Source organism: Poecilia reticulata, chromosome 1, assembly GCF_904066995.2.
Source record: "Poecilia reticulata chromosome 1, P_reticulata-male-v2, whole genome shotgun sequence".
NCBI lineage: Eukaryota > Metazoa > Chordata > Actinopteri > Cyprinodontiformes > Poeciliidae > Poecilia > Poecilia reticulata.
In genome coordinates this window covers 9,734,776-9,761,535 of record NC_088830.1, presented here as the reverse complement: position 1 = coordinate 9,761,535, position 26,760 = coordinate 9,734,776, and the positions used below count along the sequence as shown (strand labels likewise).

The 26,760-nt window shown below is 38.6% G+C and overlaps 2 protein-coding genes across 3 annotated transcripts; both read right to left on the bottom strand.

Annotated features, from left to right (window-relative positions):
- Positions 1–47: 47 nt before the first annotated feature.
- On the bottom strand, positions 48–7,829 carry xpa (xeroderma pigmentosum, complementation group A). Its single transcript, XM_008414574.3, is given in 7 exon segments — positions 48–929; positions 1,006–1,123; positions 1,514–1,679; positions 2,512–2,617; positions 2,710–3,084; positions 3,087–3,116; positions 7,375–7,829. Coding segments are annotated over 7 exon segments (1,038 nt in total). The 5' UTR covers positions 7,463–7,829; the 3' UTR covers positions 48–774.
- slc24a2b (solute carrier family 24 member 2b) lies at positions 6,111–24,346 on the bottom strand. 2 transcript variants are annotated; one of them, XM_008414693.3, is made up of 10 exons: positions 23,960–24,219; positions 21,036–22,186; positions 10,883–10,918; positions 10,611–10,722; positions 10,437–10,520; positions 10,192–10,271; positions 9,861–9,998; positions 8,660–8,749; positions 8,189–8,355; positions 6,111–8,089 (listed from the first exon to the last, which is right to left on the bottom strand). In XM_008414693.3, the coding sequence occupies exons 2-10, from the start codon at positions 21,960–21,962 to the stop codon at positions 7,840–7,842; spliced, it is 1,884 nt and encodes a 627-aa protein (XP_008412915.1). In that variant the 5' UTR covers positions 21,963–22,186; positions 23,960–24,219; the 3' UTR covers positions 6,111–7,839. The 2 variants fall into 2 exon arrangements, with proteins under 2 accessions (XP_008412915.1, XP_081461194.1); XM_081605068.1 differs by having other exon boundaries at positions 10,437–10,722; positions 23,960–24,346.
- Between the last annotated feature and the right edge of the window lie 2,414 nt (positions 24,347–26,760).

Below are 26,760 nucleotides of genomic sequence, written 5' to 3'. Positions count from 1 at the left end.
ATACAAATGTTTGTCCTGAGTCTAGGACAGTAAATTTCACAACCAGAGGATGTTCAAACTCTTTAATTGTAATCACCTCATTCTGCCCCCTAACTTAAACTGCAGGAATAAGTCAGTGGATCTATGCAACAAACCTTATTTTATGCCATCACTTGATAAAATCATTACATTTAAAACATACCTTTTACATAAACTTTTATTGCAAAAAATTAAAAGGTTTTCTTTCCAACAATACATTTTCCAATGTGGATGTCTGAAAGAATCGCAAATGAATCTTAAGATTCACAACTACATTTTTCACAAATTTTATGACAGGAGTGCAAAAATAATGCATAATTTAACATTTAATGTAGTTTCTGAAGCAGCACTTGGCTCAGTGGTAGAGCAGGGGGCAACAAATGCAGGCTGCAGCCCTCAAAGGATGTTTGATTCCCAACCCACAGCAGTTTGGTTAAAATTTTAGGGTTATGAATGCTTTCGCAAGGCACTACAGAGGTCAGTGACATTTTCTAAAACTACCAGCAAACCCATGCTGGAAGCTTCTAAATGTCTTGAGGCTTAAAAATACAGAATTTTCTGATGCACATGTAATCTTTCCACTTTTGCAAGCTTTGTTTCAAAAACTTCCAATTGATATACATAATCCAGCTTATACAAACTAGTCATATTTCCGTTTAAGGTCTCATTGAAAGAAGCGTCACCGTTCCCTGAAGAAGCCCCACTTATCTTGGTCCATTTGAGTTTAACATTTTCTCTGTGCAAATGTAGATGTGCTTACATCTTCTCATAGGTGAGTTCATGTCCACAGGTGGTGCAGGTTTTCTTGTAGAGGTCCTCGTCTGGGTCCACCACCTCCTCTGGTCCGTACTCGTGCTGGTGGGCGCTGGTGTTTTTGGTCCACGTGCTGCTCCTCACCGCCCTGCGCAGCTCTGACACACAAACACGTTTTAACATCATGAGTCGGCTCTGCTGGCGAAGGACTTGTGCGCCAAACAGGAAACCAACCTCTGACTTTCTTGTTAAAGCGCTTTTGTTTTTGGACCTCTTTGTTCTCCTCCCTCGTCTCTCTGGCCTCTTCCAGCGCCTCCTCTGAGCCCCACACCTCCATGCATCTTTTTTCTACCTGAGGCACACAATTATTTCAGACATTTATTTCTACATTCCAACACATAATTCATGTCAAAACATCCAGAGTTGTCCATTTTTGGCTCCTAAACATAGAATCTATGGAGGATATTTTTTTTACAGCTGTATGGCTTTAAGTATTTTCATAAAAATGACATACTGGAGTTTGTAATTTGCATGAAAGTAAAAGCTTTAAATTTGCAAAATGTCTAGGAGTGCTGTTAAATTAGCCAAGTCTTAAATATATCAGTGTGATGACTAGAGTTAGAATTGCTGATCAAAACCACCTCAGAAGATTTCAAGAAAGTTTGGTTGCTTGTAGGCAAAGGATAATGACATGAAAAGCAGTACAGTGTAAATTAAAATGGGGACAATACACGCATCTCACCTGCAGCAGAAGGTAGAGCTTCATGTCTCCCCAGCATGGGTTGTGAGGGTTTTTCTTCAGTATGAACCTAAGAGGGGGCTCTCTCTTGTCGAGGTCGACGTCCTTCAGCAGGTAGCGCTGCTTGGCCTCAGTTCTGGAGATCAGCTTGTGCTTCTCCTCGTTGTCTCTGAAGAGAACAAAGACTTTCAGTCATTTTGAACCATCAACTCTTCAGAGCAGCTGGAGAGATTTTGAGGCACTTGGCTATCAGCATAATGCAAGTTCAGTAAGCAGGTATAGATTAAATGCACGGTTTCTGCATGCTTCCCCAGCACCAAATATATATATTTTTTAAAACCATTATGAATTAAATTAAGGTTTCTACAACTGTGACCAGCCAACTAGCCATAAATTTGTATTTACCAATAGAAGACGCAAAAAAGAAAAAGCTAGCTAGCAGGGGTATTGGCACCGAGTTAGCGGTAGCCTCAACAGTACGCAATGAAGATGTATGAGTGCGACTCAAACGTTTGCCTGACAGAAAAGTCCCTTGAGAAAAAATAATGCATTTAATATACAAGATGAAGTCCTGTCAAGACAAAATATAACACCTATGATGTATAGAAGGCTAACTTACTTTTTAAAACTTAAGACATTTTAAGACCTTCATTTTAGACACAAGACTACAGATTTTAAAGGATCCGCGGACACGCTGAAATCTTTACAGATCAGATATAATTTTAATTTAATCATAAATCCAGATGTTTGAGAACATTAATGAAAAATACAGCACCGCGAAGATCTAGGAACACATCGGGAAGATGAAAAGTTTAAAGGCAGTTTGATTATAAAATAATATCCCAAACTAAGCTTAATACTGTCCAATTCATCACCTGGAAATGTAGAGTAAGGCACAACTGCAAACATACATAGACAAGGTCATTCAGCTGAACTGAGCATTAATCAAAGAAGCAGCCCAGAGGTTCATGGTGACTTTGTAGGAGCTGCAGAGATCAGACCTGCATTTGTCGCACACAGACAAGTCAAAGCTGTTGCTGAGGAAAGAGTCCATGAAGGGTTTCTGACAGTCATCACACAGCAGATAGTCTGGTTCAATCACCGGAGCTGAGGACACAACCACAAGAGATGTCAGGGAAACGCGCTTCAACACACACACACACACACTATATATAGTCACAGTCTGCACTAAAACACACCTGGCTGATGCACCACCTTCTTAGTTTTCCGCTCTTCCTCGCCGCCCTCCTCCTCCTCGATAAAGAAACCAGCGCCAGAGTCGATCGTCTTGGAAACTTTGGCCGAGGTTGCCCCCTCCACGGCGGACAGCGGGCGGCTCGCCAGCCGCGCTTGGCGGAGCATCAACGCCTGCTGACGGTTTCTCTCTATCTTAGCCCGCATGGCGGCAGAAAGCTCCGGTTTGGGGTTCTGGTCTGGCGGAGGAGCGGCAGCATCAGCTCCCTCTGATTCGGACCGGTCCATAATGCTCTCATAAAGAGGACTCGGCTTTGTTTCAGCGCTGCATCGGACTGTTGTTATGAAACTGACAGCTGAAGGCTTCCGTTGTTGTTTCTCGTCGTTTTAGTAATTGGCGCAATGCTGCCACCTGTCGGATTGGAGTGAGAAGAGCCAAAAGGAGGGAAAACAGAACATTTCTTTTATTGGCATTACTCACGACATAAACCATAGTATGTAAGTAAGTAGCTGGAATTACTCAGCTACAAGTTTTTAGGGGAAAAAATATATATATTTACGAGTAGTTATACTGAACTTGAGTAATATTTGTATGAAGTATTTGCTACATTTATTTGAGTAAAATTTCTGGATACTCTACTCACCGAGTACCTTTCCTGAATGAAGAAAAACATTTTTGCAAAAAATAAAAATAAAATAAAAAATTTGCAGCGGATACAGAAATGGGTACAGTTTAAATTAAAGTGATTGTTCTTGTTTGTTGTCGCTGTTTTCTACGTGTTTAACATGATGTGCTACTTAGCACTGCAGTTCTTTTTGCATCACCTAGTGTATTAGCTTGAGTTTAGGGTTTGTTTGTAATTGTAAACTGTTATTTGTATAAAAGTTTTCATTTTTAAATTAAAATTTTTGGTACTTTTAAGTGCCTTGTTGCTGAAATGTGAAAAACTTGATTGATTTATCTGTCACTCAGTAGTTGTGAGAAGTCTTTATGCGAAATGCTCTTTTACTCATACTTGAGTAATTTCTTGGACAGTTACGTTTTACTCTTACTTTAGTAAAAAATATGTTGGGATAAAGAACATCTCTACCGGCTATGTACAACTAAAATTCGACGATACGTGAAGGGTAAAACTCGCTACATTTACCTCGTTATGTGAGACGGGGTTTTGGCGCCCCCTCTGGTGCTGCCCCCCTATGCGTTGCATACCCACTTTTTGCGCCACTGGTCACGACAAGTCTCTATCAACGTCATTGTCTTGTCTTGTTTCTCGTTTGGATTTAGGTCTAAACTTTCACTCGGCTGATCTAACACATTAATGTGATCTGACTGAAACCGCTGCATTGTTGATCTTAGGGGTCATTTTGCTCTTGGAAGGCAAACCCTCTGACCTCTTCTGACCTGATCTCACTGCTAGTTTTCCATAAAAGCCCAATATAAAGCCTGACATCCACAGCTAATTGCAATGTTTGTCAAATGGAACAAATAACTCGCATGGTAACGCAGACTCTGTGTCCATGGGAAGGCAAGGAACACAGCACGTCCTTAGATGTCACAGAACAGGCAAGTGGACAAAAAGGCGCACAGGTGAGTGCTCTGGCTGTCCTCAGACGTCCAGTTAATCTCTGTCCCATCGCGCTGATTATGGCGGCAAGCCACATATAACTCTGTAAGGAGCTTGCGTCAAAGTAAAGCTCTGCACAAAACTGATAGATGACACTGCAGATCTGACTGGAGACATGAGGAAGCTTAATTTGTGCTCTCTGTGTATTTAATAACCAATACAGTCTTAATAGTTTCACAGGTTCCAGCTGTGAATTTTAGACAATTTCACACAATAAACAAAAAATAAATAATTGTTGTTTCAGGTTTTTTTTTTATTTATTATTATTTATGACATCTTTTACAGATATAAATAATACATATGTTTTTACAGCAGGATTCAAGTAGTACATAAATAAGATCCCATATTTTCAAACAGATGATCCGTTTTAATCCATTAAAACTGCAGATTTTGGGGATATTTTTAATGCACTCGTTCAGTGAATAGTTTCCAAAATCTAAACCAAATATAATAAAGACATGGGGAAAAAAAAACACAAACCTACTGCATATGCAAGCTAGATGAGAACCGGATGTCATGGGTACAACTACATGTATTAAATTAAGCTCATGTACCGCAGTTTACATATGAAACACAACTTTACTAAAATTGACCTAAAATCAAAAAAATTCATGTTTTTTTTCAGTGTGTGAAAATATAAATAATATTTGGGTAAAATATAAATATAAAATGTCCTATTTTTATTTATTCCTTAAAAGAAAAATACAATTCTGGTGTTAATGGTGAAATATTCAATAATGAAAAAGCAAGACAAATGCAAGTGCATACCAAAAGTCCTTCCCTTGTTCCAGCACAGAGAAATGAAAACCCAAGACGTGCGTTACTGAAAAAGGTTCTGAGCCCGGTCTCCACCGTGTAGCTTTGAAAACATAGAGAACATTAAAATAAATTGGTTTGAGATGCTGCAGAAAAATAAACCAAACAAAAAAAGAAAAAATATATCTCCTTATATCTAAAGGAGACATTTTTGCAAAAAAATAAATAAATTTGCAGCTGTAAAATTTGAGTCTAAGTAACCATGGCGATTTCCTAGACTCAAATCGCCATGGTTACCTGTTTTGTTTGTTTGTTTGTTTTTGGCCAATTACTTACCAAAAAAAAAATTTTGGAGAGGAGGCCTGTCACAATAATCAATATATCATTTTTTTTTTTTTTGCATGGCATGATAAAAAGTTAAAACAAATTCAATAATTTCCAATTTCACGATTTATTGTTGTTTTTTTTCTACCAAAAACTGGGTGATAAAAGTCTTTAATCTGGAGTTTTGGTCTCAACCAAACCTTTTTTTTTTTTTTTTACAATAATTTTGTTTCCTGATTCTGCATAACTAATTTTATTAGTTGTTTCTGTTGTTTTGTTGATTTATTTCTGATATTTAAAATGTCTTCAAGTTCCAGTGTTAAATGTTAATTGGAATTTAAAGTTTACAGATCTTTGAGAATGTGTTATTATGCCATTATTATCATTGTATTACAAGCAAATTGTGTCAAAACAACATTATCATTTATCGCAATAACTTCTGGAAAGATTAATCATCCAGAAACATTAGTTATTGCGACAGGCCTAGACTGGAGATTTGGTAATAATTTCTATCAGAAACAGCAGAAAACAACTTCTCTTGCTTCTCAAGGCCTGACGTGGAAACGCTGCTGAACAATTCATTGAATCAAGTGCTTTTGTGTCGTTATGTTCAGTTTCTCATGCTTTTGTTGGCACTTCAGAAAACCTCATGAAGACGCTAAACACATCCACGAATCCCAATAAAAGAGAGGTAATGCAAATACAGAAAGGGATTATTTTATTGTAGAACATCAACATCGTTTCCATTTATAGAACGTCATTACATGGTTAACGTATTTGCAGTAGTTGCTGATAATAATTTTTTAAAAGCGTTTAAACGTCTGCATACATTGAAAAAGAAAAGAAAAAAGGATGAAAAAGACTGAGATTTTCTATATGTACACATGAACCCAGATTCCAGGCTTTAAACCGACCGACTGGAGACGTTCCCCGACTCAAAGTGCATACAAGAACACTACTTCCTCTTTTGCATGGCAGTAAGAGTCACGGTCTTACAGAAAATCAACAACATTTGAGTAAAATTACAGTACGTGCAATCTGTTGTACATCAGAAAATCATGGTGAAAATCAGCGTTACCTGCTGGTAAGAAACGTTTTATTTCTTTTTTTAAATTTTTTTTATTAATCCCTAATCTGAAGGAAGGTATTAAAAAGTTCAACAAGAACGACATAACAGAGGGGGCTAATCTTTTTGTCCGTCACTCGGCGACAGTTTTCGCCCCTCGTTCTGCACCCAGTGACCATTTGTTTAGAGATTAAAACTGTAATTTAAAGACTTTTACTGGGACCACAGTAAAACATTTCAGTCCGGGTTTGGCCAGTCGATGTATCGAGGTTTTCATGCTTGTTTCAGTCTGATGACAAAAAAAAAACATAATTTTGGTTGGGGTTTTTTTTTTCTTTACAAATAGATGACATGTTTCATAGCTCAGGTTTGATAAATGTTTTGTATGTTGAGCAAGAGATGTCCAAATTTCCTAAGAAAAAAAAAAGAGTGAAAGTTCCCTTTAATTTAGCTCAAATTAGAAAAGTATGACTCCAGTACCAACTTCAGCGTCTTTACCCTCCAGCAGTGTGCAATCTGTTTTGTGGTCAAGCTGCCCCCTAACAGAATGCCACCCTGGGCAGTCAGCACATTAAAAAAAACAAAAAAACATCTTTGCCACCAAGTGCTTTCCAAACAGTAAAATCAGCATATTAACATGTTCCCCTTTCTAAAGCGGTGCACATAAAGGCAGCCAGAAGAAGCAAATTATGTTCATACTTTTTAGCACACGTGAGAACCCAGTTATGATTGAACTTTTTACATTTTATGAATGGGATGGACATGAAGAGCTGTCTGAAAATCCTGTCAAGTCATTGACAATATTCTTCTTTCTATCATATTGCAAAGTAAAATCTGAAGCGTTGCATACCGTTAACATCTCGAAGCCTACGAAGCTGCTATCAAAATTAAAAGTTTACCTTGGCTTCTCTTTTGTTTCGTTCTTTCCACGACGGCTCCCTTGATCTGGAAGCCAAAGCTCCTCAACAACAACAACATCATCATCATGTCTCTTTGTGTGTCCACGTCAAGTTTATATTCTGAATCTTCCCTCTGAGACGTTCAGTCTTTGTCCTTTGTTCAACAAGAAAAGTTCCTCCCGTCTTCCAGCTTCCGTTTACTCTCCAGTTTTTTTGTTTCAGCGTTTCTCAGACAGTGACGTCTAGTCACATGGTGCAAAGAGAGTCTCCTGATTGGGCGACCTAAGCAACGGGCCTTCAACTCCTGCTTGATCCGCACCAACAGCTTGTAAATGTGTGTGTGTGTGTGTGTGTGCGTGCGTGTGTGTGTACAGTACAGTGTGAGACATAAAACAGGCAGTTTGTCATTGCACTGTTAAAGAGCAAATTTCAACTTTATGTTCTTTTTTTTCAATTATTATTTCTTTAGACGGTGACTGGGCACATGATGACTTTGTCCTCCAACATGACGCTGACGATCAGGAAGACAAAGTAGAGCAGGAACATGAGGAAGCCCAGAAACTTGCTCATTTTCCACTTGCAAGCCGCGATGGAAACGATGACGAAGAGGAGCATGAGGAAGAGGAGGACGATGGCACAGAACAGGCCGTTGCTGCTCACCTCCACGGGCTTGAAGTCGTTGATGATGTTGTAAAGGAGCCACGGGAACGGCAGGCTGCCGGAGGAGGGAAGAAGCAGAGAGGTGGTCAGGTTTTCACAGATGTCTTATGGAGACGTTATCGGTCAACGTGGAGGGGGGTGGTAGGAATGTTACCCGACGGTGATGTCGAAGATGTTGGAGCCCACGGAGCTGGACACGGCCATGTCGCCCAGGCCTTTTCGCGCCACAATCACACTGGTGATCAGGTCGGGGATGGATGTTCCCGCTGCTAGGATGGTCAAACCCATGATTTCCTCTGTGATCCAAAAAGTCTCTCCAACCTTAAATAAAGCAACGATTTAAGAGTTTAATTCCTCAAGGTTTCTGTCTTAGACAGTTTGTACTGGTGGCATTTTAAAAAGTTTAGAGGACTCAACCAGTAGATGTGTGCGATACGGCATATTTTGTTATTGATCCGATAACAAGTAAATACAGGGTTCAGATCACCAATATCAATACCGATATTACCGGGTTATTGATTAGGATTAGTTGTCACAGTCCTGATAATTGTACTTATCCAGATTGTGAGAAGTCAGAATAGAGACGTATGTGTGAGATTAATGAAGTCTGATGTTTGTCAGGTACCTGGTGAGCCCACCACACCATCAGGTAGGAGAAGAACGCGATCCAACAGATGGAGCCGATGAACGTGACTGGAAAGAACCTTTCAGACGTCTGGGGAAAAAACAAAACATCCAACTAAACATCTTCATCAAATTTTCAAGCTTCAGACCTGGTAACGGCCTCACTTGAGACACTTTGAATGATTGATGGCGACTGAGACTTGTAGAGTATTTGAAAGATAAAAGCTAAAACAAAGCATTTTTTTAACCAATAACCAAATAGAAATTATGCAAATGTTGACATCTTCATCATACCATAACCATAATCGTACCATAACCATCATTTGCTTATTTTATGAATGGATGAATGGATTTACTGTTGTAAATCGCTACAACAGTAAACATTTGGTCAAACCACCTGAACATCATCATGTTCAAAATCAGAGCTTGGTCATACAACACTGGAAAATGGACATTAAAATATTCCACTGTTACGTGTTTCCGGTTACAGCAAAGTCACTTTTATTGTCATAATGACAAGACGCTTGAATAATCCTCAAGAAAATTGTGTCATTTATTGCACAAATCCAAGTTAGCACCAGGCCTGTCACCACAACGATCATTGTTGAGATAAACAATGATGTTGTTTTGAGACCATCTTCAAGAAATATATCGATAACAGTTTAATAATACAAGTTTAACTTCTCACAGACCAATAAACTTTAGTTTTGGAAGGAATACTTAGCACTTGAACTGGGAGATATTTCAAATATCCCAAACAAAACACAACAATAAAAAAAAAACAAATAAAACGTAAATAAAAAACATTTACAGCCAAAAGCACAAAAAAATGGATTACAATAGTTTCTAGCTGTATCTTTAGATACATTTAGCATTTTTTGGTTTTTATTGTTTTGTTTTTTTCTTCCCTGTTTTGTGCAACGATCTCTTCTTCTCTGGTGGTTTTGGACAATTCTCCTGATTCGGTCCAGACAGATTCGATACTCCATCTCACACCCAGCAGCAGCAGCCACTGAATCCACACCTGATTTGTAAATGTGGAATCTCGACATACCATTTGACTTTTTTTTTTATTGTTCTTCTGTAATTAATTTATCACAAACCCCTGAACAAATAAGAATTTTGCCAGCAAGCTTAATTTGCATTGAGGATAATGTCAGTACAGTCTGTTATAACTTCAACCAGAACCTTGTTTCCCTCACCTCTCTCCTGACGTCGGGCAGCGTGAGCCACAGGGGGAAGACGATGGGCAGGATGAGCAGGTAGGTGATCTGTTTCCTCAGGGTGTCGGGCCAGGCCAGGCTCAGAGGCTGGTCCTCATCCTCCTCTTCCTCACCCTCCTGAAGACAGGTTAAATATTTGACACTTAATATCGCTGAACAACAGCGTTTCAGTGCCGTTGAACCTGCAGTTGCAAACTATTTTAAGTTGTAGCTTATTAGCAGGAATATGTTGATTTTTTTTGCAGGGATTTTGTTTATTTTTTGCGTCAAGAATGTCGTGAACTGAAGGTTGTGGACAGAAAAATCGTACCTGATCTCCTCCTGCAACTCCGTTCATGGGCGGCGTGACCTCAACGGCGACCTTTGAACTGTTTGGGAGCTTTTTATCGACTTTCAGGGCAAAAACAAAACAAAACATGACAAATAGTGAGAGCTTGTTGAAAAAGCAGAGAAAAGAGAGACCGCTACGTCGTCCTAAATAATTTTTTCCCAGCAACGTGAGTCTGGACAAAGCGATGAGTCAGCAGGTGTATGATTTTTGTTGTCATTCCTCACCTACACCGTTGGCGGTGTTGCCTTCTTCTTTACACTTCTGTTTGGCCATTTTGTGGAGGATGGAAGCCTTCTCCTTAAACCGTCCTGCAACAAACCACAAATCTGTGAACGTTGAGACACAGGACAGGTGCAGCGAGTTAGGCAAAATGTCTGTGTTTTCTCTCCGAGTCGCACCTTCGTTACTGAGGGGGTCGAGTGTGTGTATCATGAGCTGGAAGATGCTGTTCCTCATCAGGGAGTTGTGCAGAGATGCACAGCTGCCTTCCCTCTGCAGCCGGGGTTTGGCCTGTGAGATCAAGATGAAACCACAAGACGCAGGATATCACTAAGGTGCATACTTTTCTATTATTTATAGAACAAAAAAACCCACCAACTTTGGTTGGCACATTTGTGTAACTTTGACACAAATGAATAGTTTTGCTTTAAAACACTTTAGACAAACTCACCGTCAACTTGTTCTCATCATCTCCTGATGAATTTGCCTTCAGGATAAAAAGGGGAAAAAAATGGATGAATACATTAAAATAATTCTTAAATCTAACTCATTAAGTTTACAGAGGATTAAGAAAAACACACTATCTTGAGTTTGAAGACTTCACTTCAGTATACTTTGTATACTTTGTAAGGTCGTCTTGTTGTGCACTGAGGAAGTAAATAAGTAAAATATAGATAATTTACGTGATACATGAGACGTGAATGCTAAAACATCAGATTATAGATTCAAATTTTTTTAGATACCATAAGTGAACTTAGGTGGCAAAAAAATTACCTGAAACAGTTTGCGCAACATTTAAAATCAGTTTGATAATTTTAGGGATGAAAGGTTAAATAGCAGGTTATGGATTTAGTTGCATAACTCTGTAGGCTTTCATTTATTGGTTTGTTTTCTGTTGTTGTTGTTGTTGTTGTTGTTGCAGCTGAGTTTTATCGTAAAAACACAAAGGAAAAAGAAATCACTGATCAGGAAGCAACAAAAAGTCCAACATTTGCAGCAGAAAAGACTTTAACAAAGTACCAATATTTGTTGGAATAAAAAAAAAAAAAACAAGACTTCATCCCCTCTTCACAACTCTAGATAAAAATGGAAACTGTTGATGATCATAACAACAAAATGAAAATACCAAAGTATCATCATCATGTTTAATTTATTTCATTGCAGATATTGTAGACCCTGTAGATACTTTGTTTCTGGATAGTTTCTGCATTTCGGACCTTCAGCACAAACAATAAATAAACTTCAGATGAAGGATGTTAAAGACAAAATGAATCATGTTACCAGCTTTAATGAAATATTTCAAAAGATAAAATAAAGTAAAAGTGTCAGTTTAAGGGGAAAAATGTTTGTAAGTTTCTTTTTGTGAACTATTGAGAAGGAAATAAAGATAAAATGTAAAAAAGATACAAAGTCATCACAACAATCAAACCTCTTTTTATGATTGCTGGCCATCTTTCTGCCCGTTTCTGATGGTATTTTGGATATTTGTGTTTGGAGAAGTAGGAAGGCCTCCTTACCATCACCCTAATCTTTATCTCCCTCCACAGATTATCTATCAGATTCGAATCAAGAATCTGGCTGGGTCAGTCCGAGGCATCAGTATTACATCCAGTCAGAAGATATGTGCTGGTAAAGCTAAAGAATTGCCACTTGGCATAAAATTTAAAAGAGAGGTTGAAAATATGCTTGTTATGAAAGATTAAAAGCTCAAAAAACTGAGTTAGTTTAAGATGGTAGAATATAATTTAAACTCTAACTAACTTTAGCCTCCTGAAAACTTAGTCTCTTCATTACTAATAAAATAAAATGCTAATTTTTAAAATGTTATTTGTACAGCAGACAACATATTAAATCCTTGTAAAACCACATTTTAAAATATCTGTAGTGCCTCTTTTTTGTTGACTCACTATTTGATTTTAAAACAATAGCAACACAAATGTCACAACTGATCAAAAAACAAAACAAAAACAAACAAATCAAAGACACTGTGGTGGTGAGTTGTAGCCAATAGGCTTGAAGGGGGCCCGTAGATCAAACGATGCCCAGGGCCCTACACATGTTTGGGTTGGCCCTGCAAAGCATGAGGGTCAACGTTTTGAAGGCCTTCACTGATTCTAAATCTGATAATAAATTGGTAAGCTGTAACATTGTTTAAAATCAGATCTCCACCGACAAAGTCTGAGCATGTTAATCCTCATTTTAAATCAAGAAATTTGATTGCTGTATTTTTAACTTAAAGTGAACAAAATGCTGACATTTTTAAGAAATCTGTGCTACATTTAACATCGAATCCATTCCTGGGAAACAAAAATAATACAAAGTTCTATGTTTCTAAAATTATGGAAGTATAATTTGAAAAAAACCCTGATGCATTAGCCTCATATTACACGCCCTGTCACCAAGACAGAATATGCAGACCTGTACACATTTAGTGAAAGATTTATGTTAACTGCACTAAAGCTGACAGTGGAAAAAAATATTATTTATTTAACCTGGAAACTCAAACTCTTTTGAAAAGAACATTTTGGCTATTTCTGCAGACTGACACAATCTTTAATAAATAAATAAAAATAAAAGCTTCATTGAGCCACAGCACAAATAAAGAAGGGCCGCATCATTCAGAACAAAGATGCTGTTTTATAATTCCACTAAGACTGACATCCTGGATTCATAATTCAGGAAAAATATATCTCCATTTTTATTATAGATGTACTTATGCAAAAACTGTTATGGGTTTAAGTCGATGGTTCATTTAAAAGTAGAAGGAAACGAACGTCACATTCATCTCTTCCTGTTCAAAGTGGAAATTTATAAAGTTGTGATGTTCTTGTTTGAACATGACAGAATAATTATTCTGCACCATCACGTCAATAAATCGTCTCTTGGTATTTGCTTTTATATGATTTAGAAAACTAACAACAAATGTCAGTTCAGGAAAAATGAATTCAGAAAATTCTTTCAACAGTGAAGATTTCAACATTTAATGTTAGACTCCAGAGTCGCTGCTGTTTGCTTGTCTCACCAGACTCACTCAAGTTAAATCCCTTAAGATTCTCTCCCACCAAACCAAACATCAAAATCCAATATGGCTGCCATGCACATAAAAAGAGACAACTGCTGTAAAATGCTGGAGCTGCTCCACCGCGCTGCTTCTAGCAGATCTACATCCTACAGTAAAACTGAGATAAAGTTTTGTTTTTTGATGTGTGTTGCAAATGCTAAATTTCAAATTGTCTTGTATTGCCATCTTGATAACTGAGGAGGTCACATTTACAAATTCAACAACTTTCCTGCTTGGGTATGACATCATTCTGATATTCAGAATGTTGTCTGAAACCTTATTTTTGATAACTGAAGGAGGAATGATAAATAAATTCAGATATCATCAGAAGTAAAATAAATCTGGTCAGATTTACAAAGAGTTGGCATCATAAAAATGTGCTGACTGGTTCTCCAAAGATCTACTGTAGCTGCTAATATGCAATGCTAATTAATAATAATAAAAAAATATCTAAATCCATTAGCAGATAGGAGGTGCATTTAGTGAGAACCATCCTGAAGGCCTTCACAGGCCTTGTGAAACAACTTAATGTTATGTTTGTCCAATTGCTCAAACAACATGATAATAAATAATAATAATAATAATAATAATAATAATAATAATAATAATAATAATAATAATAATAATAATAATAATAATTAATAATAATAATAATAGTTTATTCATGTCTGTCTTTTCCGAATACACAGAGGAGCCAGAAATTCACAAGAATAAGAAGAATAAGATAGGAGCTAAACTTTAAAGAAGCAATGTGTATGATTTTTTGACATTTAGTTTATTTGTGTTTTTTTAAGGCCACACTTCTTTGTATCTAAAAACTGGATTTGTTCCCATTTTTTGTCACAAATCAAAGTAAAATACAAACATCCTTCCTGACAAAACAGCTCAGCTCTGAACAGATGTGAACCTGTTCAGAGAATCACATCTGTTCTCCTCCAAACAGTAAAAGTGCAGGAAATGATCTCAGATTCTGGCCTGGGATGACGGATCGTACTGACCTGCACCAATAATCTAGTCTCCCTATTTTCAGGACCGAACTGGAACGGCTACTCCCCGTCAACTGAACAAGCAACAAAGCAATAGAAAACTTGTTCAGAGCACAACTGACAGATAAGACACTTATCTGTTTTAACTGGTGTTTTTAATGCCCAGCTTAAAACTACCTCTGTCTGTGAACTTTAAAGTCTTTCCACATATTGTCATTTAGAGTCAGTAACTGGTCTCCAACTGAGCCGTGTAGACACATGAATATTTTTATTTTAGGGTAGCTAAAGGCTCTGACAGCTTGTTTTTTCCAGCTGGAAGGCGAACCTTGGATCAGTTTCAACTGTTTTGCAGCCTTTAACAGGTTTTCTTCCAGGTTAGTCTACATTTATGTCCTTTCTCCCATCAAGACATTTTCTATAAAGCGCAGAGTGAACAACAGCCGATTAAATCTGAAGACAGAGCAGCTCCATTTATACTCATATTTAACACATGTGGATGAATTTCAGGGATTTTTTTGACATTGATTATGATACATTTTATTAGGGTATGAGAGTAAAGGGGGCTGAATAGAAATGCGTGGTTCCACTTTCCAAGAAGTAAAAAAAAAAAAAAAAAGTTCAACTCCATTTATCATTTCCTTTCAACTTCACCATTATATGGGGCTTTGTGCTGGTCCTTCACATAAAGAAACAATCCATCATTGAACATGAAAACTGGTCAATTGGATCAAATTCATGAAGACTATATTTATGTTCAAGACAAGAAACAATTTACTTCTAGGCAATATCTAAAAAGTGTTTAGAGGATTTTCAAGCTTGTTAGTTTAAAAGGAATTTGTGTCTCTGTTTGTGGGGCAGATCTATGGAATAGTTTGGTTGACGGATGGAAGCAAAGACAAAATATAAGTTTTTAAAAGACGATCATAAAAATGACATTTTTGCCGAGACATACAAATTCAGTTTGGTTTTTATTACAAACCTTTGCTGCAATTGGAAATTTGATATGCCTTTGTTTACGTTTTATTCTTGAAATTGTTTGTCTTGTTAAACCTGTATTTTTATCCTGGTGTCTTTTAACTTATGTTTGCCACAATTCAATAAACTCCATGCACCGAGATTAAATTCCATATAAAAATATTAAAACACAACCTTAAAATTCCAGCATTTGAGGGAAATAAATACATGAAAAATTTTCTAAACAAAAAACGCCCTGATCTCCGTCATTCCGCCGAGGCGCCATCAGATCTACTTTCTCTCTCTCTCTCTCTCTCTCTCTCTCTCTCTCTCTCTCTCTCTCTCTCTCTCTCTCTCTCTCTCTGTCTCTCTCTCTCTCTGCGTCTCTTCTTCGCCGTCCACCTGACTGTCGAGCTGTGCGACTTATCCAGGATTAATCCGCGGGGATCGCCACTTTTAGATTGCTGATTTTCGAGCCTGCGTGTGAACTCCATCAGTAACCACCAACCAAGCTGAGACACAACTTACCTTCATCCGCTGCCAATTCATTTTTTAAAAAAGTATTTACAGTAAAAAATAAATAAATAAATAAATAAAATCCCCCTTAAGTCAGAGGCATTAGGTGCTCCTTTTGGACTTTAAGTCCAGCTATAGCTACAAATACTAAACCCAGAGGTTTGGTAGAGTTCCCAATAAATAAGAGTAGCACTACTTCAGCAAACTGTTACTAAAGTAAAAAGTTGAGGTCCAATAAATTACTCAAATAAGAGTAAAAACGTATTTGCTAACAAGTTTACTCAAGTACTGAGTAACTGGTCAAAATGATCAATCATTTAATGTTTAAGAATTACATAATCGACGGATTAAAATATTAGGGTAAGTGGAAATTGTGGTACTTCAGGGCCGAAAATGACAATAATTCATATCAGTAACAAAAAAATAACAAACTCAGGCAAAAGATAAAACTGTGCAAATCAGTTTCTTTCAACAACAACAACAAAAACAAACAAAACTTTGTGGTTAATTTTTTGATTGTATTTCACTCAGTTGGTAGATAATCCAGAAATTGTACTCAATTACGAGTAAAAATACTTCATAATAAAAATTATCAAACCCCAGCGTAGCAAAAAAAACCTCCTAAAAGTACATTTAAAAGAAAATTGTTACTCAGGTAAATGTATTCGAGTAAATGCAACAACTCTCGATTTAAACCCAAACTGGGTTTATCGAAAGACAACACAAACTCTACGCCTCTAGCTGAAACTCATATTTCTTGTCTTCTTGAACGACTCGTCGTCCGTGGACGGTGACTGACTGTTGTCGTCACTGCCGGTAAGCGCTTGATCAGGGGATCAGAGAGGATTGCTGACTCTACCGCCATCAGAGAGCAAACCCGCAGATCTCTCCCAATTTGCTTCTGGAGCAACAAACCCAGCTGACATCAGTAAACCCCCATCAGACACCGGCGACGATGAAAAGATGAGACGCACTCTGCTGCCTCGAGTTGGACACAAGCAGCAGGCAGACATTTTCTCTCAGTGGATCTCATGATTCCTTCTCCCCGAGGGAGCATCTGGCTATTATTAGTGGCTCTAATGGGATTGGGAAGAATTAACCTGGGGGATTATTTAGCCGCTACTGACACATGAGGGCAAGGCATCTGGACATCAAGTGCCGGGACGGGAGGAGAAAAGCTGCTGACGGGAGACACAGCTGATCACCAGAAGGACAGAAATGTCAGAGAGGCAGACTTTTCTCAGGCATTTTTTTATTTATTTATTTTTTAATTATTATTTTATCAGTTCAGAAATAAAGAGTTTCCTGCCCAAAAGACTCTGAACCACACATTTAGAAAGTCGAAAAATGTTCTGGTTCTATTCTTTGTTGCCTCAATGTTTCAATAATGTTGCCCTTTAAGAACATTTGACCACAATCACGTAAATAATTTAGAGGTTTTATTGACATTAATGGCTGCATTCCCTTTTTATAACTCAAACGTGTTCTCGTGCATTATTAGACTGGAATCTGATTTAATTTAGTCTGAACACAAGCAGATCTCCTAAAGTAGTGAGGGACGGACAGATCCTGCTGGACCCAAGATCAGCCGTCCACCTGTGGTATTTTACATCCTTTAAGCCGTTCATTAACTTTAACTTATTTTACCTCAATCGCAGGCGTGGTGGCTGTTAAAAGTCACGTTTTGTAGCAAAAGTTGTTTATGTTAAGTGTGTTTTGTATCAACGTTACACTGGGAAAACCAAGTGTTGCATTTTTGTCTTTTTCCGGACACCTGGATATGGCTAATGTGACCATGAGGTTCACTTTCACTTTGATTTTGACGACCAAAATAAATAAACAAACAAGCTCACACATGCAATCTATTAAAAATGATGGCATATATAAAAAAAATAATTAAATAAATTAATTCACTAGTTGTGCTTGTGTGTGGAACATTCTCCCAGGAAGTCATGTGTAAATCCTAAGCTTTCCAAACTAAATGATTTGCTCCGTTCTTGATTAACGCTCACAGCTGCAAACCGCCCACAGTTTTCTGTAGGAATTCGTCATATTTCACAGCATCCAGAAAACAAATAAACGTGGAAGTTCTGAAATTTTCATGCAATATTTAAATTTTTTAGCTTTTTTTTTTTTTTTTTTGCGAATGTTATATCACAATAATATAATGCAGTTACACAATGAAATGTAGTAAAATTGGGGGGGGGGGGAAATAAACTCCTCATCACACAACACCGACAAAACAACAAACATACTGACTACAAAAACTTAAATTAGTGTCTTAAAAAAAAATGACGTCTGAAATTAAAGAGCATAAAAGCATAATAAAGTGACAGGAGAAACATCTGAGGTATTTTAGCGTTTGTTTAATGTGCCGGTGGCAGCTGAAAAAAAAACAAAACAGTTTCTGTGCTCTGACAGATCTGCGTCGTCTTCAGCGGGGGGCTTAAAGACATTTTGTTCTCCAGAAGGGGTCAGCTGCCAGTCGATGACCTTGTGAACTTTATTTCACAGGATTTTTCTCTCCAGATGCGCAGCCTGAATATCTCACCCAGATCCAGAAATAACTTTATAAACGTAACAAGGTTTAACTCCTGAATTAAACGAGTTGTAGTAAATCATACATTTCTTTGCAACAAGTGTGAATATTTTTAGAATGTTCTGCTATAGCCTTCAATGCAACTTATTAGGTAAAACCCCCAAAATGTGGCCTCTCTTTTTTTCTTTTCTAAAAAAAAAATAGCTTTGGGAGATTTAAAACACAAAAAGATATTTATGTGACGCTTGGAAAAATAATCCTCATGTTCGCTCATGTTTTTGACTTAAAAATCAATTAATGGAAAGCCAAAGTGAGCATATTTTTCCAATTCTGAGTGTGTCAGTGAGAGCTCCTTAGCTTCATCACCGGGGACTGAAACTGGAGCTGATGCAAATAAAATATGAAAATTCACACAATGTCAACAAAAATAACAAAAACTATTTATTCTTCATTGCTTTACCTGTGTAAAAGAGGAGGACAGATATCAAAATAGCAACTCTGAAACCAAATACAAATTATTCCTGTTTAAGTATAAGCTACTTTTAGAACGCTAGCACAGCTAAACACTACAGGAAGTTGGAAAATAATTGTTTAAAAACAAAACATTATGTTTAAATTTCTTTTTCTTAAGATGCTAAAAAGTCTCATTCTAAAACTCCCAAGTGCTTCCGCTTTAAAAGTTGATGTTTACGGTTTATTTTGTTAACAAAGAATAATTAATGCATTATACATCGTTCATCTAAATCATAACCTAAACTAACTCTTCCTTAGTTGTTGCCGTTTTATGTAAAAGTTGGCGTAAGCAGAGCAGCACAGGTATTTGTTGCAGGACGTTACAAAACCAACTCCCATCAACTAATGCTTCAAACACTGCGAGGGTTGTTCCTAATCAGTTTTTTTTTGTTGTTGTTGAAAATATTGTCTCAGAATCTTCATGTGATATAATTAATAGTCGTCATAGTTCAGCTATAAACAGAAAGTGGTTGCAGAAAATAAAAAGCCAAAAGCACAGACGGTGGCTGGCTCCGTGCTCGAAATCAAATCTGTTTTTCTTTGTGTCTCCGCTGACAAAGTGACGCAGATGATCGTGTTTCTTTTATATTTATAAATATATACACCATGTTCTCTTTTACTTTGCACGGTTTGTATTCCAGCCCAAAAGTTCCCAGAATCTTAATCTGATTTACTTGAAGACGTTGACCCAGAACTGTTACATCACTCCTTTGCTTAAGAGCCTTATTGGACTCTGGTCTGAACAAGGTCAGAAAAAAGAAGAGACTGAAGAGAAGGTCTAGATGTACTGGCTTAGTCAGCATGAAAAAGTCACAGCTCTGTTCTGTTATGCCTATTTACAGCCACACAGATTCTAAATAAAATATCAATACCAACAGATTCCAGTCCTTTGCTCATTTTCTCTTAGATTTCCAGAACAGAAATGATGCGATTCTGACACGTTGGGTTTTCACCGTGGTCCTACTTAATAGGACATGTGAATCACATTAATGTAATAACTGTCTTGTATTTTCATTGATGGTGTTTCATGTTCCATTTATCCATCCATTCATCCATCCATCCATTTTCTTACACCCTTGTCCCTCAGTGGGGTCGGGAGGGTTGCTGGTGCCTATCTCCAGCTAACGTTCCGGCCGAGAATGTTTCATTTAATATTTAATTTAAATATTAAATGAATATACGACCCTTTGGTCAACATCAGATGTTTCACATAAATAAAGTGTGATTCATGCATAATCTCAGACAAGTTATCATTGTTGATAAAAAAAAGAAATGTAATGTGAAAAGAATAATATTGCTAATCAGATGTTTTTTTGCAGGAATTTGATAGATGGATGTATGAATGGATGGATGCAGGGGTGTCACTAGGTTTAAAGACATAGGGGGCCTAGGCCCTCAGGAGATGCATAAGATGTGAGAAAGATAGCGGGCGATGTTGCTTTTCCACTTTTAAAATAGTGTTTAGGGTAATACAAACAATTTGTAATACAAAATATGAGCATTTACAGTTAATCGCTATTTTGTAGCAAAAAATAATCATAATTTTCTGTGACTTTACACCTAAAAACTGTTAAGTACTCTTTGAAGGACATTTGTGCAAACGTTCCTACTTGCATTACCTTCTGAACAATTCTTGCCATATTTTATATCGATTACCCAGATTATTACAACACAAAGTAAAGGGAAACTGTCAAATTAGTGACCATATTTGACTTAAAAATGTGATTATTTAGTGATCCTGGACGCATTATATTGAATTTGTCGGTAGTTTCTTATATTGTTAAAAACAACAACAAAAAAACAACAAATTATTTAGAGCAATTTAAGAATATTTTAGGGAAGCTTTGGCCACCCTAAAACAGGCCTGGGCCCCTGGATGGATGGATGGATGGATGGATGGATGGATGGATGGATGGATGGATGGATGGATGGATGGATGGATGGATGGATGGATGGATGGATGGATGGATGGATGGATGGATGGATGGATGGATGGATGGATGGATGGATGGATGGATGGATGGATGAGACTCACCTTTGGAGCGGCTTCCAGCTCGTCCACCTGGTTGCTCCCCAGCCTGGTTTTGATGAGGTTCTCCAACTGAGAATTGTACTTCATGAACGTCACGTAGCAGGTGTAGCACGTCAACAGACTGATACTTTCCAACACCGTGATTTGGTTATCCAGGAAAAAGTAGATGAGCAGGAGCAGCCCGATGATGTAAAACGAGACGTCTCTGAACAGAGGCCACCAGGTGAGGTTGAGCACCTCCTTGGAGAAAAGGGCGCACATTCCGATCACAAACAGGATGTTGAACACGGCCGAGCCCACGATGGTGCCTATGCCCACGTTGCTGTGGGAGACGAAGACTCCTATGACGGAGGTGAAGAGCTCTGGGGCCGAGCCGCCCGCCGCCATGAAGGTGGCCCCGGCCACGTCGTCCGAGATCTCCAGCTTCTCTGTTATGACGGTGAGTGCGGGGACGAAGAACTCATCGCAAACGATGGCTAAGGCTATGAACATGTACAACATTCCAAACATGTGAAGAACCACGTAGCCCTGGCGCCTGTCCTCCACGCTGAAGTAGTCTGTTGGGTAGTCTCCTTGGTTCATATCCAGGTGGGAAGAAGACTTCATGGCCACTGGCGTGTCCTCCGGGGCGACCGACACGTTCTGGCGCTGCAGAAGAGTTCTTTGGGGCACTGCTGCTTCGGCTGGGGACTCGGCAACTGATTCTCTCGGCTCAGTGGTCACGGCTGTGGCCAACGACAAGGCACTCAGTGAACAAACTGTGCAGACTGCCACCAGGCTGACGACGAAGCCGAGAATCCGTCCGGGCCGCAGCTTTCTCTTGACGGCCTGGTGGTGGAACCGGGTGTTGACGCAGTGGGGATCCAGGAAAGGATCGGAGCAGGAGAAAGCTATCATCTCTTGACTTCTTATGGGTAGCGTGAAATCCATGGTGCAGGCTGGCAGACAGAGCTGGGGTGTCTGGAATTCCCGCCACCAAAAGAAAAGAAAAAACTGGGCTGGTGGTGCTGGCGCCTAAGGTCGAGGCTGGGGGTTCGGCAGGCAGCAGCGGTTCACCGGTTGGTTTGCATGCTGCTCCCCGGTCTAAACACCCTGGAGGTCCTCTGGTCTTATTCCGGGATCGAGCACATTCAAAGGCTTCCTCATATTACTACCTGCAAAGCAAAGACATTTATCATTATTATTTGTTATTTCCTTTGTTTAACCAGGTTAAAAAAAAAACATTGAGATCTAGATCTCATTCTTAAGTGGGATCTGGGCAGAAATCTGCAACACACAACAATCAGGTTACACAAAAGTGAAACAAACTAAAACACAAGTTCAAATAAAAATTACAAAACAACTTCTGGTTGATGGAATCACATAACATGTGCCAAGGGGAATAATATCTAAAAATTACTCTGAGGAAACATCAAACCAATCGGTAAATATGAATAAAATGCCTGTTTTCTTTTCATTTTCTTCTGCATCTCTTTGCAGGACTGATCGCTGACCGAGCTGCCTTTGCTTTCACTCGCCTGGTCATCAGCAGTTTGACGTTGAGCTGTCATTTCAGTGCAATTTGTAGCTCAAAATTTCCAATGATATGCAAAATGCATCAGTGTAAGTCATTGCAGCTCAACAGCGAAGATTATATCTGTCATTAAATTGCATAAGATGTGCGATTTCTAACAAAATCTAAACTTTGCTGTGATGTGATTGGTTCCCAAATGAGATGATGCCAACAAGGATAAAAATTTGCTTCCCTTCAGCTTTCAGTAAAGTGTGCTGTCTTTTAATGGTTAGCTGTGATTAATGAACACATCAGCAGAAAACAATTGTCAGAATTGCTGTTTTAAAAGCAAAATCTAAGTGGATGATCTGCACATTTCTATCTATAGTTAAATATACTCTTATAAAATAGAAATAATGCAGTTAACAGCGTCACCGGCTGGTTGCTGGAGCTTAGAGGAGCTACTCTGTCTTCTTGCAAAAGGGAGAAATAAACTGCTGCTGATGTCGTCTTACACATAATGAGACAACATCAACATCTGGTGAAATTTTAAAGAATTTCATGTAACGTGGGCAGCAGCAAAGAGCTCCGTCTCCAGAAAAGTCAATACAACGCTCTCAAACTTAAAGCTAGAGAGGCCCTTGCATCATAATCGTCTTAATTTTAAAATACAATCGTAAAAAATCTGGGAAAACATCTAGAAAACATGGCAGCGTCTTGGCATGAATCTCTTCTCATGGAGCCTCCGACCCTTGTGGCGGCGTTACTAACTTTAACACAGCCACCGTTATTGTTTTGGGTGTTTAGGCCTCATAAGAGATGCAGCTCATAGATTCGCCCAGCAGCAGGGGGGTCACTTCTGCATCCTTGGTCATGGAGCACCAAAGAAAATCATACGAACAAACCTAAGATCGTGCAAATCGCAGGATGTTACAAACTGCACGTGTTATTAGCAACCATTCTTGTAAAGTGACAAAGCTTTCTTGCATTGAGAACCTTCGCTGGGGAGCTGTCCTTTAACTGTAGATTGCACATTAGTTAAAGCTCATTAAGACACAGTTTAATCCCTGAGAAGATATACTTAGATAAGCCTGAGGCTGTGCTCACTGGTGCTGATGCACAAAGTCAAGGAGCAGACATCAATAAAATTAACTGCGTGCAAGAATAAGAAGAGCTAAAGCTCATTCGTGCATTGTTTTGAAGTTCTTCAGGAGCAACATTTGGAAAACTCTCAACTTTATCTGGGATGATTAAAGTTCTACATAATTTCAAGCTGCAGTGCAATTTTATTTTTTTTAGTAACTAGATACATTTTATAAAAAAGGTTTTAGAGTCTTCTCATAATATAACTTTAATGCAGGAGCAACCCTTTGTTAAATCCACAAATGAACCATTTGAAGCATTGCAAATGAAGAAAAAAACGCATTTCACCTACCACTCTCGGATAGTCCCCGGTCTGCAGGAAGGACTCCAGCAGGTGCTGCTCAGTCAAATCCAGTGCTTTTTTGTTTTGTTTATTTTAATGATATTCTTGTAAATTGACTCCCAAAGCAGATCAACCCCAAATGTCAAGTGCTCAAACTGAAGGTCCCAACACTTAATCCATCGTGGATTTTCATCTGTGAGCAGAGGTGGAGCTCCAAAGACAGCGGCTCAGAGCAAGACACACCCTCCTTCAGCGTTCCTCCTCTTTGACTGTAACCGCCATCAGTCTCCTATTTATCCTTGATCCAAGAGAAGCAGCTGGTCTTGCTGAACACGTTTTGATTCTTTTTGGAACTGTGACATGTCATCTTAGTAAGACATGGTGCAAGTAAAACAAAGAAACTACACCAAACACCTTTTGAGGAACACGCCTCAGGTCTGGAGAGTTTGAACTTCAAAAGCCAAACATTTCTTTCTTAAGCAAATCAAAATTTAGTCTTGCTTATGTTCATTCAGACAGAACCGTGCTTGTGCTACATGTTGGCTATAAATATCAAGCTTCTGGGAGTGACATCACCCTTCCCCTGTCTCTTATATCCTTCTGGTCTGTAATTGGCTCTGAGTACAACACCTGCTCCCTGCAGACAATCCAACATGATGTGTTGCACAACAGTTCTGACACATTCTGATATGACCAGCAAATTATTTTAAACTCCCATGTGACCTTGTCATTTCCAATTATAACCTCATTAAAAATATAATTTATAAGCAGCACCTCAGTAAATTATGTAATTTTTTCCCTATTGTCAGAAAATAATTTTATGAGCTTCAGTTATTGTCCAGAAACGTCCATCCTTTCAGGGTCGGAGGGCAGTCGGTGGCTGTTGTCACTGGGTGAGAGGCGAGAAACACCCTGGGCAGGCCTCCAGTCCAGCACAGGACTTCATTTATTTCTGCACCAACTGCTTAAAATGTTGTTGCTGTTGCAGAAGAGTTGGCTTTTTTTTTAGCAAGTATCAATATTTTGCATCAACTTTTTTTAAATTCTCACAAGACTAAAACCCATATGAGGCTGTGAAGTAGACTGTCAACCAATCTCCTGCACCACCATCTTCTGGTTAGGAAACATTGCCCAGGACTTATGGGAGCTGAAAGATGCCAAAGAATCATATCATTGGCAAAAAGGCAAAGACGAGACCCACAGGGTTTCCCAACCAGACATGCTTCTCCCAGACCCTCAGGTTGCAAGCCTTTTCCAGATCCACAAATCACATGTGGATTGGACAACTAACTTCAATTATCCTTATGAACCTGATGAAGGTAAAGACTGGTTGCACTGTTTCAAAGACAGAACAAAATCACCAGATAATAGTGAGTGTGTTTAAGATGTTGAACAAACCTTAACTTAATGCAGATTCTTTAAAAGAAAAGTGGCCCTTTAGTGTAAGACCACAAATCAATCAGATACCAACTGCAGCATCAAGCAAATATGGCAATAGTTGTGAACTGTGCTTACTTGAGGCGTGTCCAACTCCCACTGACTTGATATAACAATAAGCAAAAGAAAATCTCTTTGAAACCCAAAATGACAGATAGCTCTATTCACATATCTTTACCAAAGGTGGCAATAAACAGAGCATTGTCTTGACCAAAAGCAATAGAAAACTCGATTGTGGCAGCCCCAACTGCTGGTGACATCCAGCTTGTGTGGCACAAACCCTCAACTTTTCTTCTCCTCACCTTGTAGGGGGCCTTTGTTTGGCAGAGGGAGGCAAGTCAAGCACCAGGATCCCTGGTTTGACTGTCAGAAAGCATCAACAAACTCTCACAAAGGCCTGAACCCAGAAGAGAGTTAAAATATTTTAATCACTCTTAGTATTTGTCACTGAAAAAACAGACCGGGTTGACCACTCTTGACTTCATTCTAGTCATTGTCTTGAACAAATAAAGACTGTAAACTATTAGGAATGTGACCTTTGTAAATACAATTTACAAGCTAGTAAATGATTGTAAGAACTTGGAAAACCAGGTTTTCCATATTAAGTCCTCTTGTTTCATGGCGCATCACTTTAGCACAGCCGATGGTCTGTGACGAGTTTCTGACATCAACTAACTGAGAAAGATATGGACTAGGGTTTTAAAAATTGAGCACAAGTGTTCCTGAAAACCAAATAATTTACCAATACATTATATTTCTGGGTGTTAGTGTCTGTCTTCAATGGTCGACATGTGAGAGGAGCACCCAGAGCAGTTCGCCAATCAGGACAACAAAAACGGGCAAAACTGGTAATCGTGAATGCAAACACTCATCAAATGGCCACATTTTGGATGATCGTAGTAAGCCAGGCCACCTGAACACAGCACACGTATTCACTGGGAGAAAATGCAAACTCCACCTGTGGGAGTGATTCAAAATCCTGAGCCTTCTTGCTGCCAAGGATCAACGCTAACAGCACCTCCATGTCATCCAACACTGAAAAGCTTCACCACTCTCTAGTTAGTTTTCTCCAACAAATTTCTCTTCTAACTTCTTAAGTTTCCTTCCTGCTGGCTAGAGTCTGGGAGATTACCTCACAACGATGGAAAACCACAAAAGCCCTTTTACCCTTCCTCTCTCTGTAGTTCATTTTTCACTTGTGAAATAACGAGACATGACCTGAGGACACACTTGGTTGGGGACTGTAGAGTTTAACCTTAGCCATGATGAATGTAGGTTGTAATCTGCTATGTTAAGCACCATGTACTGTTCTGAACAGGCTAAACTAGTTACACAATCAAACAAGCTGACCTTAACCTCATACTGGTTATGGT